This window comes from Psilocybe cubensis, chromosome 6 (genome assembly GCF_017499595.1).
Source record: "Psilocybe cubensis strain MGC-MH-2018 chromosome 6, whole genome shotgun sequence".
NCBI classification, from domain to species: domain Eukaryota; kingdom Fungi; phylum Basidiomycota; class Agaricomycetes; order Agaricales; family Agrocybaceae; genus Psilocybe; species Psilocybe cubensis.
Genome location: NC_063004.1, coordinates 377,044 through 393,531, shown reverse-complemented (window position 1 = coordinate 393,531; position 16,488 = coordinate 377,044). Strand labels below are relative to the sequence as shown.

The following is a 16,488-nucleotide window of genomic DNA, read 5'->3' as shown; positions in this document are numbered from 1 at the left end:
CAATCATTCACATTGAGAAAGTCTCCCTATTTTTCTGCTTTGGTATGTCATCGCATGCTAGCCTGAGGATCGTTGCCTCCCAAAATCAATGTTTTGCCTGTGCAACAGTAGGCATGTCGCAAACTTGCCGAAAAATCGCCGGCAGTATCCTACGACAAAGTGTACTTCAGTCGCCATTGGCAGACAGAGGCAAAATAATTTTGTTCAAAGTGATTTGAGTGACAATTAGACAAGTACCATGACTATTTCTATGGTAGTAAGCAACATTGATAGAATTTCGATCCAAAGCTCCGATTCGCCGAGGTATGTCTTAAACGTCATGACTGCGCTTATCATGGTCGTGTTCTACCAGTAAGTTCAACATAAATTCCGGGGTAACTGATATAAATGTGTCTAACAGATAGATATTCAAGAGTTAGTATAGATCACATCGAGTTTCGTTTCCGCATAGTCCGCGACAGATTATAGGCCGCTGAAATTAGTGTGACATGTCTTATCAGCAGAATTGTTAGGAAATATTACTGTATGAACAAATTGAGAGAGGGCGTACGTAAATCCTTGAACGGCATTGCCCAAGCTGTAGGTAGAAAATAAGTATAAGTTGGGTCTGAGGGGACCACGGCTTACGCTTCTCCAGCAACCGAAATTTCTTCAGTGCACAGGCCTACGTGGTTGAGATACAATAAAAAGTCCTGGGATTCATGCTCAAAAATTGTAACAGTGACGGAGACAAAAAGTCACCAGCTTACGTCAAACATATTCACAGCCTTGGGTAATAAGGTACGATCCACCTCTCCTGCGCGTGTCAGCGCCTCAATGCACCTACGTATTAATTTATGTATCAGTTTTTATGAGTAAATTATCCATAATGAATGTCAAACCAGAGTGTGCATAAACAAAAGGTTCCTTCTTCCCCTCCGACACCGTCGTCGGCTTTCGACGTGTCGTAGCGATAGACCAAATTCTGTTCACTTGGGGCATTATGTACCGCACAACCATCCATGAAGAAAGAGGCGTACGTTGGAAGTCAAACCACCTTTTTCAGGAGATTTCATGATTTGTTTGAGCGTGCTCATAAATCTTGGGTCGGACTAATGATATAAGTAAGTTGCTTCTACATCGGCATTGAACAAACAAGAAACTCACGGCATGTAGGAAGAATACGAGAGGCATGATTAATACCGCGGAATCAAGAACATCCTTATCTTCGTAACTTTGTCCGAAGTACTTTTCTTCCTTATTCCATGCCTTTTCCATAATTTCCTCGTACAAATTGTCTCGGGCAGCCAACCATTTATTGCGATTGGGACACGGCAGTGACCGTTTATCGGCGAGACGTAGGCCTGCAAAATTTACCGTGAGTCCCAAATGTTAACTAAAAAAAAAACACGGGTACCTCTGTCTACTGCGACCCTATTTTAAACCATATAAGTCTTCGTCAAACTGAACAATCAATACAAGAAAAACTGACCATAACATGACCTAGACAATGATGGTTCTAATAATGAGGGGTTTAAAATTGCATCCATGACTATCAATTACCTTTGAATACTGAAAAAACATTAGATTGTTCACCAAAGCTATTGGCATTAGACTTACAGTGAAATGACGTTTCTTATCCCGGACCTCCCATATGGACCTGCAAAAAACGATGCGAAATAAAGGCGATCCCTTACAGAATAAAAGAGAGGGACCATACAAGTCTGGTTCGTTAATTATGGAGACCACATCTAACCATATACGATTAACTAATGCATGGAGTCAAAGGAAGGGGACAAACGTACAGTCAACCCTATTAAAAGCCACAAGCTCTTAACAAAATATCAAGGAATGCATCGTTTCACGTACAATTCCCTGACAAGTAACCTTGAACAGCAATTTAAGTTATTAACTTTTGTTAGGAAAGGGTAACAAACAAACCAATCATCATACGCCTTCAACAAAACGACGAAGGTCAGTAAAGATAGGGGTGATTCCCACGATCAAAGGCATCACCAGAGGTTTTCCGAACTAGAGAATTATCAGACGTACAGAAGGTACAAGACGCTATTTGACACTTACCTTCTGGCCAAGGTAAATGCAATCCATACTGTTAGAAGATACATTGGTCAGATTTCTGTACTTCTGGATGAGATATAAATCATTAGATGACCAGGTCAGCCACTGGAACTAACAGCACGTACTACAAATTTAGAATGCCGCCCACAGTTCACCGTAAATGTCCTAGAGAGAGTTCGTAAGAAGTGTTAAGTTTTTCTAGATCTGATAACTGACTAATTGAACATGATTTGCAGCACCATTTCCGATACGAACAGGCCTGGATCCCTTGTGCCCATCGAGATGTAGTAGTTCAATTTCTTCAAGATCTTTTCCCCCTGCATTTTAATGTGGTCAAGGCTAACCTTTAAAAAGCAAAATTTAAAGGCGAACCATGTATGGTATACATAATTTGAAGACTCCCATCTGGGTTCTTGTTTCTGAGACGCTCAAAAATGAATTCAAGATAACCTGACGACCGCGTTGATGATTAGAAAGAAAGGATATGTCCTGAATAATATAGGATGCTTACTGTTAGCTTCGTCGGTGAAGCCCAATCGAATAAGGGCGTAGAGGGTAAACGAAGAGTCTCGGATCCATGAGGCACTGCAGTTATTATCTCGACAGTCCAACATGAACAAAAACGCCATTAAAAGGCTTAGACTAACCGATAATCCCAATTCCTTACGCCGCCAATGTACTCCGGTAGGCTAAACGTGGGACTGGCCACAACAGCACCTGCTGAAACATGAGAAAAAAAGAGCGTGGGTATAGTACGAATTACCCACCGGTGGGCTCGTAAACTAAAAGTTTGAGGGCGAGCGCACTACGCATAACAGCCTCTTTCCACGACCCATCATAGGTTGATTGGCTAATCCACTCATACCAGTAGCGATTAGTGGCCTGTTGGTTTATTTAATGACGCGCTTGGAACAAAAATTGTGAATGAGCGCACATGCAAGACAGAGGCCATCAATTCCTTCGTTAACAACGGATCTTCGGGAGCTCGACGGAGAACTCTGGTCTCGTCTCTCACGGTTTGCTGAGCTGCTTCATCCGGTATGGTTATCGCCTTCGTCGTCACAGTGGGCGGAGTCCTCAGGATAAAGGTGACTACCTGACCTTCCGTCAAATTCAAAACACTCTGCACAGCCAATCCCTTGTGTCCTTTGGCCGACAAATCCAAGAACTCCAGGGAGATTTCGGGTTCTGCAGCATCTGGGTCTTCCATGCTATTCTCCACGACGTACCGGAGGTCGAGTGTCAGTTCATCGGATTCAAAGACAGCTTTCTTTTGAACGTTCGGGAGCACGCTGTCGTCGTCCACGATGGTGGTAGTGTGTGGCGAGCGAGCATAGTTGAATGCAGGTGCACATTGCATGAGGATGGGGAGATTTCCGCGTACGCATTCTACTTTCCGAACGAGCCAGGGTAGTAGGGGCTTCGGTGTGGTGCGAAGCTCTTTCCGAGGTCGAGGCAGATAATCTAAGCACAAATGAGGACAATAATGTTCACCAAATACTGTGATTGGCATACCTGTAACACTAACCACTCCATCATCGTTCATAAATTTGGTTTGGAGAACCTACACCCTATGATTAACACGAACACACGAGTCACCGACGACCACGCACATTGGAGCTTGCCAAATAATTCTGTTTAGTAGTGAACGGGACTGTTGGCATAATGGAAAAGTGTCCACCCTTGTCCTTGTCAAGAATTCTTGCAAATACGGATGGCGAATCGAAATTCGGAACACAGTAGCTCTCGACTAGATGATATTCTGTGAGCATAGGCAGCCACGTAGCAAAGGAATACTCACTGGATCCATCGACACTGACTAAAGCTGCTGTCCTCAGGTTCCCAATCCTGTTCCCTTGTCAGCTAGTGAAATGATGTAGCATTTCGTACTCACAAGCCATGGTCGGCGATGGGGATGTACTCGCGCTCGTCCCTTGGGTTAATGAGGTTCATGACTCGTCTGTAAGGTCGATTTTGGATGACAATTGTTGTGGTAGATGAAAGGAGTGAGGTCAGCGATCTTTTAAACCCATACTGGAGCATCGGCATGGGTTTGTCTCATACGGTAATGTCTAACAGGCCGATCTTTGTGATCAGAGATTGTGACGCCTTCTCTTCTGAGTCTTTTGACACGGAAGCAATGACTGACCAATTAAACGCCTCGCATGGTGTCCACGTGAGGTAAACCCTATCTCTTCTTCTCAGGGGCACCGACATTGACCGCAAGTCGGCCGTGAACGGTCCAATAGAAATGGCTTGATGAGACCCAATGAAATACACTCTGCTAACTTCGTAGTTCCTTTGGGGAAAATAAGGTCCCATTTCAAAAAGTTTGAAGTACTCTAGGCACTCAGGAAGAAACGAATACAAAAAGAATACAAAAGATTGAATGTGATGTTGAATGGCTTGGAAATGGCGATGAATACAAATGTATAGTGAAAGTGATTGTGAAATGTTATGGTGTAAAGTAAATGATTTCCAAGTTCTTCTTAGCCCTCTCAGCCTGGAAAGAGTTGGTATCTCGAGGTAACGTGCATGGGTATGAGTAAGTCGAATGTTGCATGTGTCAGATGAGCCGAAATCGAATGAAATCGTGATACTGCTTTCAAAGAGTTAGCATACGTCCTGGATATAAATATGTTGCAGCTTACAGTTCGATAAGTTAGATCGTGAATGATGTCGTGCAAGCTTAAATGCCAGAGTATCTGGAACTATGCCACGATACAGAACGCATTTCCAGCGCAGCCGTTTCTCTCCTCGTCAGTTGGTATAGATTCAACGTCATTGGCTTCCTGCTCGGTCGGAATTTGGGCAGCAGAGAATGACGAAGAAACAAAAAGAGCGGAAAGGTTGGTGAACGAGTCCATTGAATTGATGTAATGAGTGTCGAGTGCGAGTAATGGTCGCAGGCACTGTTGGCAGAAGAAACGAACGAATGCTACTGAGACTTTACGATATCTAGTAACAGTACTTTATATATACACAGCAGGTGAGCTTCAGACAATAGCAAAATTTGCCCTTGCCAAGGTCTAAAGTTATAACGGACATCAAGCTTTCGGGGGAATAGCCAGGGGTTGTGATCTCGTCTGTTTTGTAGTAATTTGTAGTATCGCATGAATAAGAACGGCGTGGTAGACCTGTACTTATTATCTGTTATTGTCGTCGCTGACAAGTGAACAAAAGGTAAATTGTGCCGCGTAGTACCTTGCCAACCTGGTGTCTCGCCAATGCTCGCCGTGAAGAACGCGTGTCAGTGCTCTTATTGTGCGACGGGTTTAAAGGGTTATGATTGCGAACAAATGGCCGGCGCGCCGCGCGACTCTTGATCGTGTGAACCGGCCAAGGACGGCTGATGTGTTCCGCTATCACTGTTGGATTCACACGTAAAGCAGACTTCGGCCCGTTGAAGAAATGGCCTATGGGAGGTCGCTCCAGGCGCGAGATTAGAAGGAAAGCAGGGGAGGGGAACGAAACTTGGTATGGGTAGAAAGGGTATACTGTGTAGGGTGAAAATTGTGAGAAATTGTACAGAAGAAGTTATGAATATATCAAGGCAAAGTTCAATCTCATACAATCATCGTTGTTTAATTTTTTCAGTTTTTTTCTCATGTACAACCAACTTGCAAGTGCAGAATATGAGGTACTCTCACGCAATAGAGTCAGCAATATCGAAAGGTTTCGAGTCATCCCTGCTGGTATCTTTCTGTTCACTACATGGATTCAAGGCCACCATCAACGTACACCGGCTCCAGTTTATTGCTCCGCACACTCGCCCGTGCCGGTATAACGCATGCATTCGTTAATTGGGGCTCTGATCATCCTGCACTTCTCGAAGATCTAGCAAGGCAACGTGTTGAAGACGAAGGTGGAGAAACGCAGCCTAAGATTGTGACATGTCCGAACGAAATGGTCGCATTGAGTGCAGCACAAGGATTCGCACAGGTTACTGGGAAACCTGCCGCCGTTATTATTCATGTCGATGTGGGCACGCAGGTAAGAGCATATCTTTTCATCTGAAATAAGAATCCGAACCTTCATATTATCTGCCAATGACCTGAATTTTTTTGAGGTTGATAATTTTATTGCAGGCCCTAGCTGGAGCGGTGCATAATGTGGATCGTAGCCGTACTCCTGTGTTAATTTTTGCAGGAGCGTCACCATTCAGTTCGAACGGTGAGCACAAGGGAACACGAAATGAGTGGATTATGTGGCTACAAGGTGGCGTGAACTTCCAGTTTTGAGGTACGGCACGCATCAACTTACACCATCTTCACCAGACATCCCGGACCAATCAGCAATTGTTCGCCAATATATGCGACATACTGCCCAGTTAGGAAGTGCGAAGACTATTGAACAGAGTGTGAAGCGTGCTTTACAAATGTGTGTTCTAATGTTAGTAGTATTTTCCCTTTTCTGAACGACTCCCTGCTAGTGCTACCAGTGAGCCGAAAGGCCCTGTATATCTATGGGCGCGACGTGAGGTTATGGAGGAAGAAGTGAATCCAGAAAGTCTCGATCATATTTCCGGCATTTCAAAGTGGCCTTCCATCGAACCAACGTCACTCACGCCTTCTGGTGCGTCTGGTTACATTCTTTTTTAAGTAAAAAGACTAATGATTGGAGTGGCAGCCTTGAAGAAAATATCCGAGGCACTACTGACCGCGTCATCACCCTTGATAATCACTTCTCATGCAGGACGCTCGCCTGCAGCAGTAGCAGCGCTATCATCACTCGCCACACTTCTCGCAATTCCCGTCATCAGCACATGTCCATCTACAGTGAATATTCCCTTCTCTCACCCCAGCTACATTGGGAATACATGGCTCTTTCCTTTGACACATTGGGAAAAGCTTCAAGGCGTGGACGTGATCTTGGTGCTTGAGTGCGATCTTGCTTGGATTCCGGTAAATGAGAAGCCTGTCGATGATGCCAGAGTGTTTGTTATTGACGGAGGCGACCCCTTGAAACTAGGGATTGGACAATGGCATGTCGATGCAGAACTGGTATGCCGAGCGGAACCGGCCATTGCACTAGAGCAAATTGAACACTCACTGCGGACAATGGGCGTTCGCCCACAAGGCGAAGCTTGGTGCTTGGGTGACTATTTCGCTGACTCTTCGCTGGAGGAAAAAACCAGATTCCGCTGGGAGACACTTCGGAAGAATCACGATCGACTCGTTTCTCAGCTTGACTCAGAAGAAGATAAATTCAGATTGGTGGGCAAACCATCGCTACCAGGTGAAAAGCAAAACCCCATAGTCGTTATGAACGTACCAAATTTAATTGGAGTCATTCGGAAGACGGTTGCGGCCCTGACGCCCTCGAAGGGCGCTAATACTCTATTTCTCAATGAATCGATCAGTAATTTCGCTCCTGTGTGGACTCATTTGAGGCCTGAATTTCCTGGCAGCGTCATCACAAGCGGAGGATCTTCTTTGGGATGGGGACTAGGAGCAGCTATAGGTGCATCTATTGGAGCACGTACGCTTGGACCAATGAGCAACGCATCTTCTGGAGGGAAAGAATACGATTTGATAGTTTATATTGTCGGAGATGGTTCCTTCATGTTTGGTGTTCCAAGTTCCGCATACTGGATGGCAAGGAAATATAACACGGTGAGTAATATCTGCCTTACGCTGAGTAGAAATGGTACTCAATATTTTATTTTCAGCCCTTTCTGACAATAATTTTGAACAATGGCGGCTGGGGGGTAAGCAGTACATTCGTATTGCCACTAACATATAGATAGTATTTACTGATCTATAAACAGTCACCAATGCTGTCTATGCTTGGTGTACATCCAGCAGGACATGGCAGAAATACTCTATCAGGCGATAAACTCACTGTTGGCTTTGGTCCAAACCCCCCGGATTATCCTCAGATTGCTGCTGCCGCCTCGGCTGGTTGGGCATGGGGTGCACGCGTAGGTGATGTAGTGACGAATTCACCAAAGGATACGTTAACGTCCACTATTGACAAAGCGATAAAGATTGTGCTTGAGGAGAAGAGATGTGCTGTTGTTGACTGCATTTTGGAGTCTATTTAGATGTTGGGCCACCAGTACTAGTAGGCTAAATGTCTGTACACCAACATTAGATCAATAAAATTAACAACTTGTATCAGAGATAAAATTTGAAAGGTTTTAAAATGATACTCAATACGCCAGGAGACTTGTAGCATTTCGTTGGCCCCTTCTTTCCTTGAGAACGCGACGCGTCAGTAGAGGCTGTTCCGTCACGTGTACTAAATCCCGAATCACGCAAGCCAAAAACAGCAACTTAGAAGTAAAATTACATAATCAATTGAGAACCATTCCCGAGAAATGCCGCTGCAGCTCATCGCTACCAACGATGACGAGCACAATGTTGAAGGCCTCGTCTTCGTCGTCTCAGGCGTTGTTGCGCACGACAAGTAAGACTTTTATACCTTTAATATATCTAATTAACTTACGGTTATATGTCAGGATTTTCGAAGCAATTCCGCGCAAAACTTCGAACCAGCCGCTCATTGGCGACCGCTGCTGAACCCCCTGTTCGAAGATATGGTGGCCTGAAGGATCAAGACCGAATTTTCACCAACGCATATTGTCGACATGACCATGGCATAAAAGGGGCTATGGTGAGCATGGAAATATTATTCACACAACATGTAGGGAGTAACACATTACAACCATAGTCTCGTGGCGACTGGCATCGTACAAAAGACATTATTCTCAAAGGAGACTCATGGATTATTCAGAATATTAAGGACTCAGGTCTTCGTGGACGAGGAGGAGCTGGCTTCCCCAGTGGACTGAAATGGAGTTTCATGAACAAACCAGGATGGGAGAAGGACCCCCGGTGAGTAATTCAACAGTGTTCCACATAGGTTTCTCTCATAGATGCGCTTGAAGACCCCGCTATCTTGTTATCAACGCTGATGAGGGTGAACCTGGAACCTGCAAAGATCGTGAAATTTTGCGCGGAGACCCTCATAAGCTTATTGAGGGATGCCTCGTCGCTGGTCGTGGTATGAACGCCACGGCCGCCTACATCTACATTCGTGGAGAGTTTTACCAAGAAGCGTCGCACGTCCAGCAAGCTATCAATGAAGCCTACGCTGCTGGTTTCCTCGGAAAAAATGCATGCGGCTCTGGATATTCTTTCGACGTTTACGTTCACCGCGGCGCCGGTGCATACATTTGTGGTGAAGAGACTGCCCTCATCGAAAGTATTGAGGGAAAGCAGGGAAAACCCCGTCTCAAGCCTCCATTCCCTGCTGACGTTGGTCTTTTCGGTTGCCCAACCACTGTGGCCAACGTCGAGACTGTCGCTGTTGCTCCCACCATTTGCAGGCGTGGTGCTAGCTGGTTTGCCGGCTTCGGACGCGCCAGAAATCAGGGGACAAAACTTTACTGCATCAGTGGACACGTCAACAACCCCTGCGTCGTTGAGGAGGAAATGAGTATTCCTTTGAAAGACCTTATAGAGAAACACTGTGGTGGTGTTATTGGAGGATGGGACAACCTCCTCGGAATCGTACCAGGCGGTTCGTCTGTCCCTATACTCCCCATTGACATGTGCAGCGAAGTCCTGTAAGTATTTTCATTCTTCATGTTATCCCTGGTTCATTGAGGTCCGTGCAGGATGGATTACGACTCACTTAAGGATGCTGGATCTGGTCTTGGAACTGGTGCCGTCATCGTAATGAATAAGAGTACCGACGTCGTCAAGGCCATTGCGCGATTCTCTCAATTCTACAAGCACGAGTCTTGTGGTCAGTGCACTCCATGTCGTGAAGGCACAACATGGATGATGAACATGATGGATCGCATGGTTGAGGGTCGCGGTCACCAGCGCGAGATTGACATGCTCCTTGAGCTCACGTACGATTTTTTTGCTCACTTTCGATGGCAATATGATCTTACATAGCTCTTCTTCTCTTTCAGAAAACAAGTTGAAGGTCGCACCATTTGCGCTTTGGGAGATGCTGCTGCTTGGCCCATCCAGGGTCTCATGCGTCATTTCCGACCTGAAGTCGAACGCCGTATCGCAGAGTTCCGTGCCAAGAACGGTGCAGTTGGTTTCGGTGGACATCTCGCCAGTGCTGCAGACGATACATTGGCTTCCCCTGACAACCTAGGCCTCCGCTTGCCTGCGTAATGCTGAAAATATCTTTCCCGTAAAGATACAAATGTTAACAGCTGCGTTTTTATTTCGTAATCGAGCAATAGATTATTCAAACTTTCTTTGATAACTGTCGTCCTGGTTAGGCAGTACTCCAACGATTTTCTGATTGTTGTCTAGTTGGTTTGGCCATTGGTAAATGCCACACATCCAAGATTCATGAAGTGTATAACGTACTCATTGTGTCTCATCATAACCGTGGCCCTTGTTTGTATTTGTGCTGAGCACATGTTTGAGGCATTGGCCTTCGGACGATCTTAAAGAGGTGCAACTACTAGTACAAATGCAATTCTTTCAAAATAAAGGCTTCAAATTAGGCGTCACCTTCAACACTCATGTTAATAATGATCAGTCATCAATATCTTTTCTTTCTTTGAAACTTCAGCCTAATTTTTGCCTAATATAATGGCACCGGTAGAACACGTGGTCCCCCTGAAGCGCCGAAAATAATTGGCCGGCGCTGGCACCGGCACCATGAACTTTGTCTTCTACCCTCATTATCGTGCCGTTGTGGCCTTTACTCTCATTTTGCGTCGTGGGTGGCACCCAGACGGGGCACTGACTTGAAAATATAAGAAGGTAGGCTAACAGAGTGGGAATGGGACAACACCTAACTCTGACTGTTTCTGTTCAGGACACTATGTTAAACCATCTTTTGTTTCCAAAGCCACTCATTACGACTTCATTTGCTCACTACGTATCACTTGGGCTTGCCTGTATCTATGTTGGATCCCTATACTTGTCGAAGAATGCCCGCATTTCGCTCAATGGGAAGGGAGCGAAGCCTCGAAGACCGAACGTGGCAATGCGTGACGAGCCAGATGTCATTAGGGCACGACTGCTTGCAGTCAGCATTGCAACAGTTGCATGTTGCCTAGCTGTGCTAGGTGTGGTCTGGGAGAGTGTGTCTTGGAGGATGACGGTGAGTTCGTTCAACCTGCTGATTAAGTTCAAACCTTGAACACGCTTTAGTCCTTGGACATTGTACTCGATTCCGTAATGCTGCGACTTGGTTTCCCCATCGCATCTATTGGTCCTATAACCACCAACATACCCAGTATATTACCTCACCTCATTACACCTCTTCTTTTTCTCGGACCCCTGTTTGCCGGGTTTCTTAGCCACGAACTCCCAGGACAGAGGAACTGGAGGTGGCAGTCTCACATTGTTGGCAGATTCTTCAGTCTTCATGGTATCCGAAATTATTGGATCGTATGTGTCTTCTCTTCTTCACAAATCGTTAGCTTATTCTCTACAGGGTCCTATAACTGAAGAAGTCGTCTTCAGGGCTTGCATTCTCGCTGTTTACCACATGTCAGGCGCATCTAACATGCGCATGATCTTTTGGAGCCCACTCCTATTTGGACTGGCGCATGTACACCACGCGATCGACACGTTCTATGCGAAAGGCGGCGACTGGGACGCGGCCAAGGTGGCACTGTTTGGCACTTGTACGTACTCCACTGTACATGACGTTCTCAGCTCATATCCTGCACAGTATTCCAGCTTTCGTATACATCTCTTTTCGGATTCTACGCGTCATTTTTGTTTCTTCGGACTGGGTCGATTTTGCCACCTATCACTGCCCACATATTCTGTAACGTGATGGGTATTCCAATGATAGGATATGAATTGCGGAGGCATGCCAAATATCGAAATTGTGAGTTTCTATTTTGCTTCTCCGTATTTTATATTCATTTTCCACATAGACATCAAAGCAATGTATTTAGCAGGGATTATCGGTTTCGTTTATACACTCGGGAAGTGGACCAAGACGAAGGATAATCTTTACTGGTTACAAGAAGGAGAGACCAAGTATGCGGTTTTCAGATACTAGCTATAATCATTAATGGAATTTATTTTCGACACGGGCGATAATAATAATCATACTGTGGCGTTGCTGCTCTAGTGTTGCAACTTGTGCGAAGCCGGGCCATAAGCACCCGACAGTCATCACGAAGAGGTCAGCCGACTTTACAGATCTTCGCGGTCCACAACAACGACACACACGAAGCGTAAATAAAGCGCGCCGGAATCTTTTCCCTTCCCATCTATCCGACATGGATCCATCGAGCACTTATCTCGATATTGGCAAGCAGGATTGGTGGTGGAAGCAGCGAGATGCATCCATCATCGATGTCCGTGACGAATCAAATCAAGGCAACGCACCAGAGGCAGACTTTCGAGCTAGCTGGAAGAAAACAACGTCATTTCCATCCGAAGTTCATGTCGAGCTACTGAAATTAGGTGCGATACCAGACCCATACGTTGGCTTCAATGAACATGCCGTTCAGTGTGAGTTTTGCGTATGTTGTCAAGTTTGATATGATTCAACGTCTTTGTTACAGGGATTGGGGACGTTGAATGGCTATACAAATGTGATTTTACGGTGGATAGTGCTTTCGCAGGTAAATTTGCAAAGCTCGTATTTGAAGGGCTGGATACGATATGCGATATATACCTGGTAAGCAACAAGGAGCACGGTTTATCATTTGAATGAAAAGTGCAATGGGTCACCTTTAGGATCAAGAGAAGATACTATCCACAGATAACATGTTTCGCACTTATATCCATCAGCTGTTACCATTCTCGTCAGCCAGGAGCACCCACACCCTTCTGTTGCATTTCAAATCTGCAAAGGCACTTGCCAAGGCTGAGGAGGCGAAATACGGAAAGGTGCGAGCAGGATCAACCAACTTGGGTGACCCAAGCCGCGTCTACGTCCGTAAAGCACAATATGACTGGAGGTGGGCGTGCCATTCTTCATTTCAACTTGATGCGTTCTCATGACATCTCAGATGGGACTGGGTAAATGCAGTTTGAAATTAATAATATTAGAGTATTCACGAAAGGACAGGGTCCAGAATTGATGACTTGTGGACCGTACCGTCCAATAACGCTCGTCACTTACACCTCTCGCATTTTGGACTTTCATACGCGCACGGCTGTTGATATCAAGTCCGACGGAACCTTTACTGCAGCTCTCAAAGTCGACATAAACCTGGAAGGGACACAGATTCCAGGAAGTGCGCTCGTCATCACATTGGAAGATAGCAAGCGGCAGGTAATTAAATTGGAACGTGTAGAAGTTAATGGATGGGACAGTGGTGAATCGCATTCGAATTTTGTTCAAAAGTCAGCTGTGGAATGGTCCAACCTACAAAACGATACCATCGATCTGTGGTGGCCGGTCGGCTACGGCAAGCCAAATTTATACAATATCAAAGTGGTACTAGTCACCCCTGTGAGTTGCTTTTCATTACTCCGAAAATCCTATAGAACTAAGAGTCATTCTAGAATGACGCAGTAATCGATGAAAGATGTCAGCGGTTTGGTTTCCGGACTGCTCAACTTATCCAGGAGCCTCTACTGGAGCCAGACCAATATGGCACAGGAACAACATTTTTGTTTGAGATCAATGGGGTTCGCATGTTCATGGGAGGTGAGATGACCCTTGGTGGAGCTCCAGCGCATGAATGAAGTTGCATCGCTTAGGCTCTAATTGGGTACCGGCTGACAATTTCCTTACCCAAATATCGGACGACCGCTATCACAGGTGGCTCACTCTTCTTCGTGATGGAAACCAGAACATGGTTCGTCTCTGGGGAGGAGGCGTATACGAGCCAGACATCTTCTACGACATATGCGACGGTACATGCACTATCCCCAAATCAAGTTGGTGACTTTTTCTCACGAATTCAACTGGACAGAACTTGGTCTACTCGTCTGGCAAGACTTCCAGTTTGCCTGCGGCGTTTATCCTGCCCACGACGCATTTGTGGCCAGCGTGAAGCAGGAGGCCATAGACAATGTCACACGACTACGCCGCCATCCGTCTATTGTATGCTTTTGTGGAAATAACGAAGATTATCAAATGGTTCTACAGTGGGGAGGTGCGCTTTGAAATTGAGTATTAGTCAGTCATTTACATCTTAATGTTCCCACTTTACAGGCATTGGTGAGCTCCCAGCGCGAATACTATATGAGCATGTATTTCCGGAGATTGTGTCTGAGCTGACGGATCCACCTGTCCCATATCATCGAGGATCGCCATATGGCGGAAAAGGCTGGGACACTGCTGATCCAACAATCGGGGACGTCCACCAATGGAACGTATGGGGAGGGAAGGAGCTGCAATATCAAGAATATGATAAGCTCGGAGGTCGCTTTGTCAGGTACGGTCAATCAAATATTTACCTTCAATTCAACGAACTGTTGTTTTTTACGCCAGTGAATTTGGTATACCTGGCATGCCCTCCATGCAGACTATCAATTACTGGATGCAAGGGGCAGATAAATATCAGTTCTACTCTCAATCACAGCTTATGGCGCAGCATACCAAAGCTGGAAGTTTTGAGAGGAGATTTGCGATTGTCATGAACGAGAATTTTCGGTTGACTAGCGACTTTGAGACGTAAGTGTATCCAACGGCAACATTTCTTTTAATGATGTTTGCTTCTATACAGCCACGTGTATACCACGCAGTTAATGCAGTCTGAGGCAGTGAGCTTCGCATACCGTTCTTGGAGACGTGAATGGCGCGGTCGAGGTCGCGAATATGTATGTGACTATGTCCATTTGGATCAGTCATTTTCTGAACCGTCACAAAAACTCAGACGGCGGGTGTACTCGTATGGCAATCAAACGACTGTTGGCCGGTAGTATCATGGGCAATTGCTGACTATTTTGTGAGCCTGGTAGTGGTCTAATTGGCAGATATGATATGCTCATATTTCTCTAGTTGCGCCCAAAGCCTGTCTATTATACCATTGCCCGACAATTAGCGCCCATCACAGTCGGAATCTTCCGAAATGTAACGATATACCTGTATCTAATTAACAGTCGACTGAAATCATTATTTACAGGTCGTCAAGAATCGGGATAATGATAGACCTCGTCAGGTAGGGTTAAACACAGTCAGCTTTGAACCTCTTGCACATCTGACATACTGTTCGATATATCAGTTCTACGAGTTTGGAGCTATGCAAACACTGTACGCCACACTCTCGGTGTGGGGCACCAACAACACACTCAAGGCACGGCCCGCAAAGTTAGAACTCTGCTTCTTCGATCTGCGCTCACCTGACGAGTGCCTGGTGGAAACACGTACCGTCGTGTTACAACCAAACCAGACGACGGAACTTTTGGAAATGAAATGTCCCGGGCCTGCCCACCGCAAAAGCCTTTCGCCGGGTGACCCATTAGGAGTGTCTTCTGCGAATGTGGTCGCTAGCGCCCGACTTCTGGACGTCGAATCGGGAGAGGTCTTGGCTCGCTATTCGGACTGGCCGGAGCCGTACAGGTTTCTGCAGCCGCCTGATCCAGGATTGCTAGTGGAAGTGAAAAGTGTATTTGACGATGAGACGACGCTTGCACTGAGCGTGAAGAGTCCAGCTAAATGTGTCGTGCTATCGGTGGACGGAGACGTAGAACCCGTTGTTCATTGGAGCGATAACGCTCTCGATCTGGTCCCTGACGATCCTCAGATTGTGTTTGCACGGGGGTTGAAAGGGAGGCGAGTAAAAGTCGCGTATTTTGGACGAGAAAAAGCACATGACATACAGTCGAGAAGCCTTCAGATTTAAGCTTTTTTTGAGTCTAGAGTATGATGTCAAGGCTTTAAAGAATAGATTTTAGTCGGGGATGAACTCACTGCCGAAGAGGAGTTTCCGTTATTCTTTGCCCTGAAAGTTCCTTCCGTGATAGTACTTCCCACTCCACTACATCTACCGGTGTCTACGACAAACATTTTTCCCCTTTATGTTGTAGTACCTATACACACCAGGATCCGTCCGGATAAGACCTCGACGAGTAATACACTCATTGTTGTCGGAATCTTCCAGGTACAACCTTCCGCCACAAAAGACTGAGTAACTTAACCATACTCAATGTCCGATTCTTTGTGTAAGTGACTTGTTTATTATTAGTCGTCGTAGGGCCTTGATCCCAAGTAGAGCTAAACGCCAGGCAGTGGGGTAAACTTGTCAAATACGCTAAACTATGAGGCTTGATTCACTCCGTGAGTTGGTAATCTCGGTTCACTCTGCCGCAGATCAAAAACAACCAGGTGATTATTTGGTTTATTCGTATCTGTGTGTGGGGGTGGAGTGGAGATTGACAAAGCCTCGAGTTTCCTCTCCGAAAACGGCAGAAAAGCAATGATCACCTGGTTCACGGGCGCGGGGTTTGTCCATTCAGGCATAAGGAAAAGGGAAAATGATACCCACATTGATTCATGTCAGAGAGGTTGTGAATCGTATGTGGC

General features: G+C 45.8%; 5 protein-coding genes across 5 annotated transcripts; 4 read left to right on the top strand and 1 right to left on the bottom strand.

Annotated features, from left to right (window-relative positions):
• Nucleotides 1-425: 425 nt before the first annotated feature.
• JR316_0006672 (uncharacterized protein) lies at nucleotides 426-4,011 on the bottom strand (the record flags this gene model as incomplete). The annotated part of the gene is given in 23 exon segments (XM_047892418.1): nucleotides 426-492; nucleotides 551-577; nucleotides 628-692; nucleotides 750-822; nucleotides 882-964; nucleotides 1,020-1,091; nucleotides 1,147-1,343; nucleotides 1,357-1,375; nucleotides 1,543-1,551; nucleotides 1,600-1,639; nucleotides 1,849-1,866; nucleotides 2,062-2,089; nucleotides 2,214-2,223; nucleotides 2,275-2,375; nucleotides 2,431-2,508; nucleotides 2,570-2,643; nucleotides 2,706-2,778; nucleotides 2,826-2,940; nucleotides 2,993-3,522; nucleotides 3,574-3,622; nucleotides 3,672-3,808; nucleotides 3,860-3,906; nucleotides 3,953-4,011. 23 exon segments carry the CDS (start codon nucleotides 4,009-4,011, stop codon nucleotides 426-428), a joined length of 1,971 nt encoding a protein of 656 aa, XP_047747700.1.
• A 1,761-nt stretch (nucleotides 4,012-5,772) lies between these two features.
• JR316_0006671 (Benzoylformate decarboxylase) lies at nucleotides 5,773-8,104 on the top strand (the record flags this gene model as incomplete). Its single annotated transcript, XM_047892417.1, has 7 exons — nucleotides 5,773-6,051; nucleotides 6,147-6,276; nucleotides 6,336-6,438; nucleotides 6,491-6,633; nucleotides 6,688-7,673; nucleotides 7,730-7,768; nucleotides 7,829-8,104. 7 exons carry the CDS (start codon nucleotides 5,773-5,775, stop codon nucleotides 8,102-8,104), a joined length of 1,956 nt encoding a protein of 651 aa, XP_047747699.1.
• Nucleotides 8,105-8,408: 304 nt separating this feature from the next.
• JR316_0006670 (NADH-ubiquinone oxidoreductase 51 kDa subunit, mitochondrial precursor) lies at nucleotides 8,409-10,199 on the top strand (the record flags this gene model as incomplete). The annotated part of the gene is made up of 6 exons (XM_047892416.1): nucleotides 8,409-8,469; nucleotides 8,522-8,676; nucleotides 8,734-8,897; nucleotides 8,951-9,631; nucleotides 9,683-9,922; nucleotides 9,986-10,199. The coding sequence occupies 6 exons, from the start codon at nucleotides 8,409-8,411 to the stop codon at nucleotides 10,197-10,199; spliced, it is 1,515 nt and encodes a 504-aa protein (XP_047747698.1).
• A 664-nt stretch (nucleotides 10,200-10,863) lies between these two features.
• Nucleotides 10,864-12,060, top strand: JR316_0006669 (CAAX prenyl protease 2; the record flags this gene model as incomplete). Its single annotated transcript, XM_047892415.1, has 5 exons — nucleotides 10,864-11,145; nucleotides 11,196-11,435; nucleotides 11,482-11,674; nucleotides 11,722-11,883; nucleotides 11,933-12,060. The coding sequence occupies 5 exons, from the start codon at nucleotides 10,864-10,866 to the stop codon at nucleotides 12,058-12,060; spliced, it is 1,005 nt and encodes a 334-aa protein (XP_047747697.1).
• Nucleotides 12,061-12,283: 223 nt separating this feature from the next.
• On the top strand, nucleotides 12,284-15,808 carry JR316_0006668 (Beta-mannosidase B; the record flags this gene model as incomplete). The annotated part of the gene is made up of 14 exons (XM_047892414.1): nucleotides 12,284-12,518; nucleotides 12,572-12,687; nucleotides 12,747-12,970; nucleotides 13,062-13,467; nucleotides 13,521-13,665; nucleotides 13,719-13,874; nucleotides 13,934-14,116; nucleotides 14,176-14,398; nucleotides 14,455-14,637; nucleotides 14,690-14,783; nucleotides 14,840-14,911; nucleotides 14,965-15,036; nucleotides 15,089-15,124; nucleotides 15,188-15,808. 14 exons carry the CDS (start codon nucleotides 12,284-12,286, stop codon nucleotides 15,806-15,808), a joined length of 2,766 nt encoding a protein of 921 aa, XP_047747696.1.
• Nucleotides 15,809-16,488: the final 680 nt, after the last annotated feature.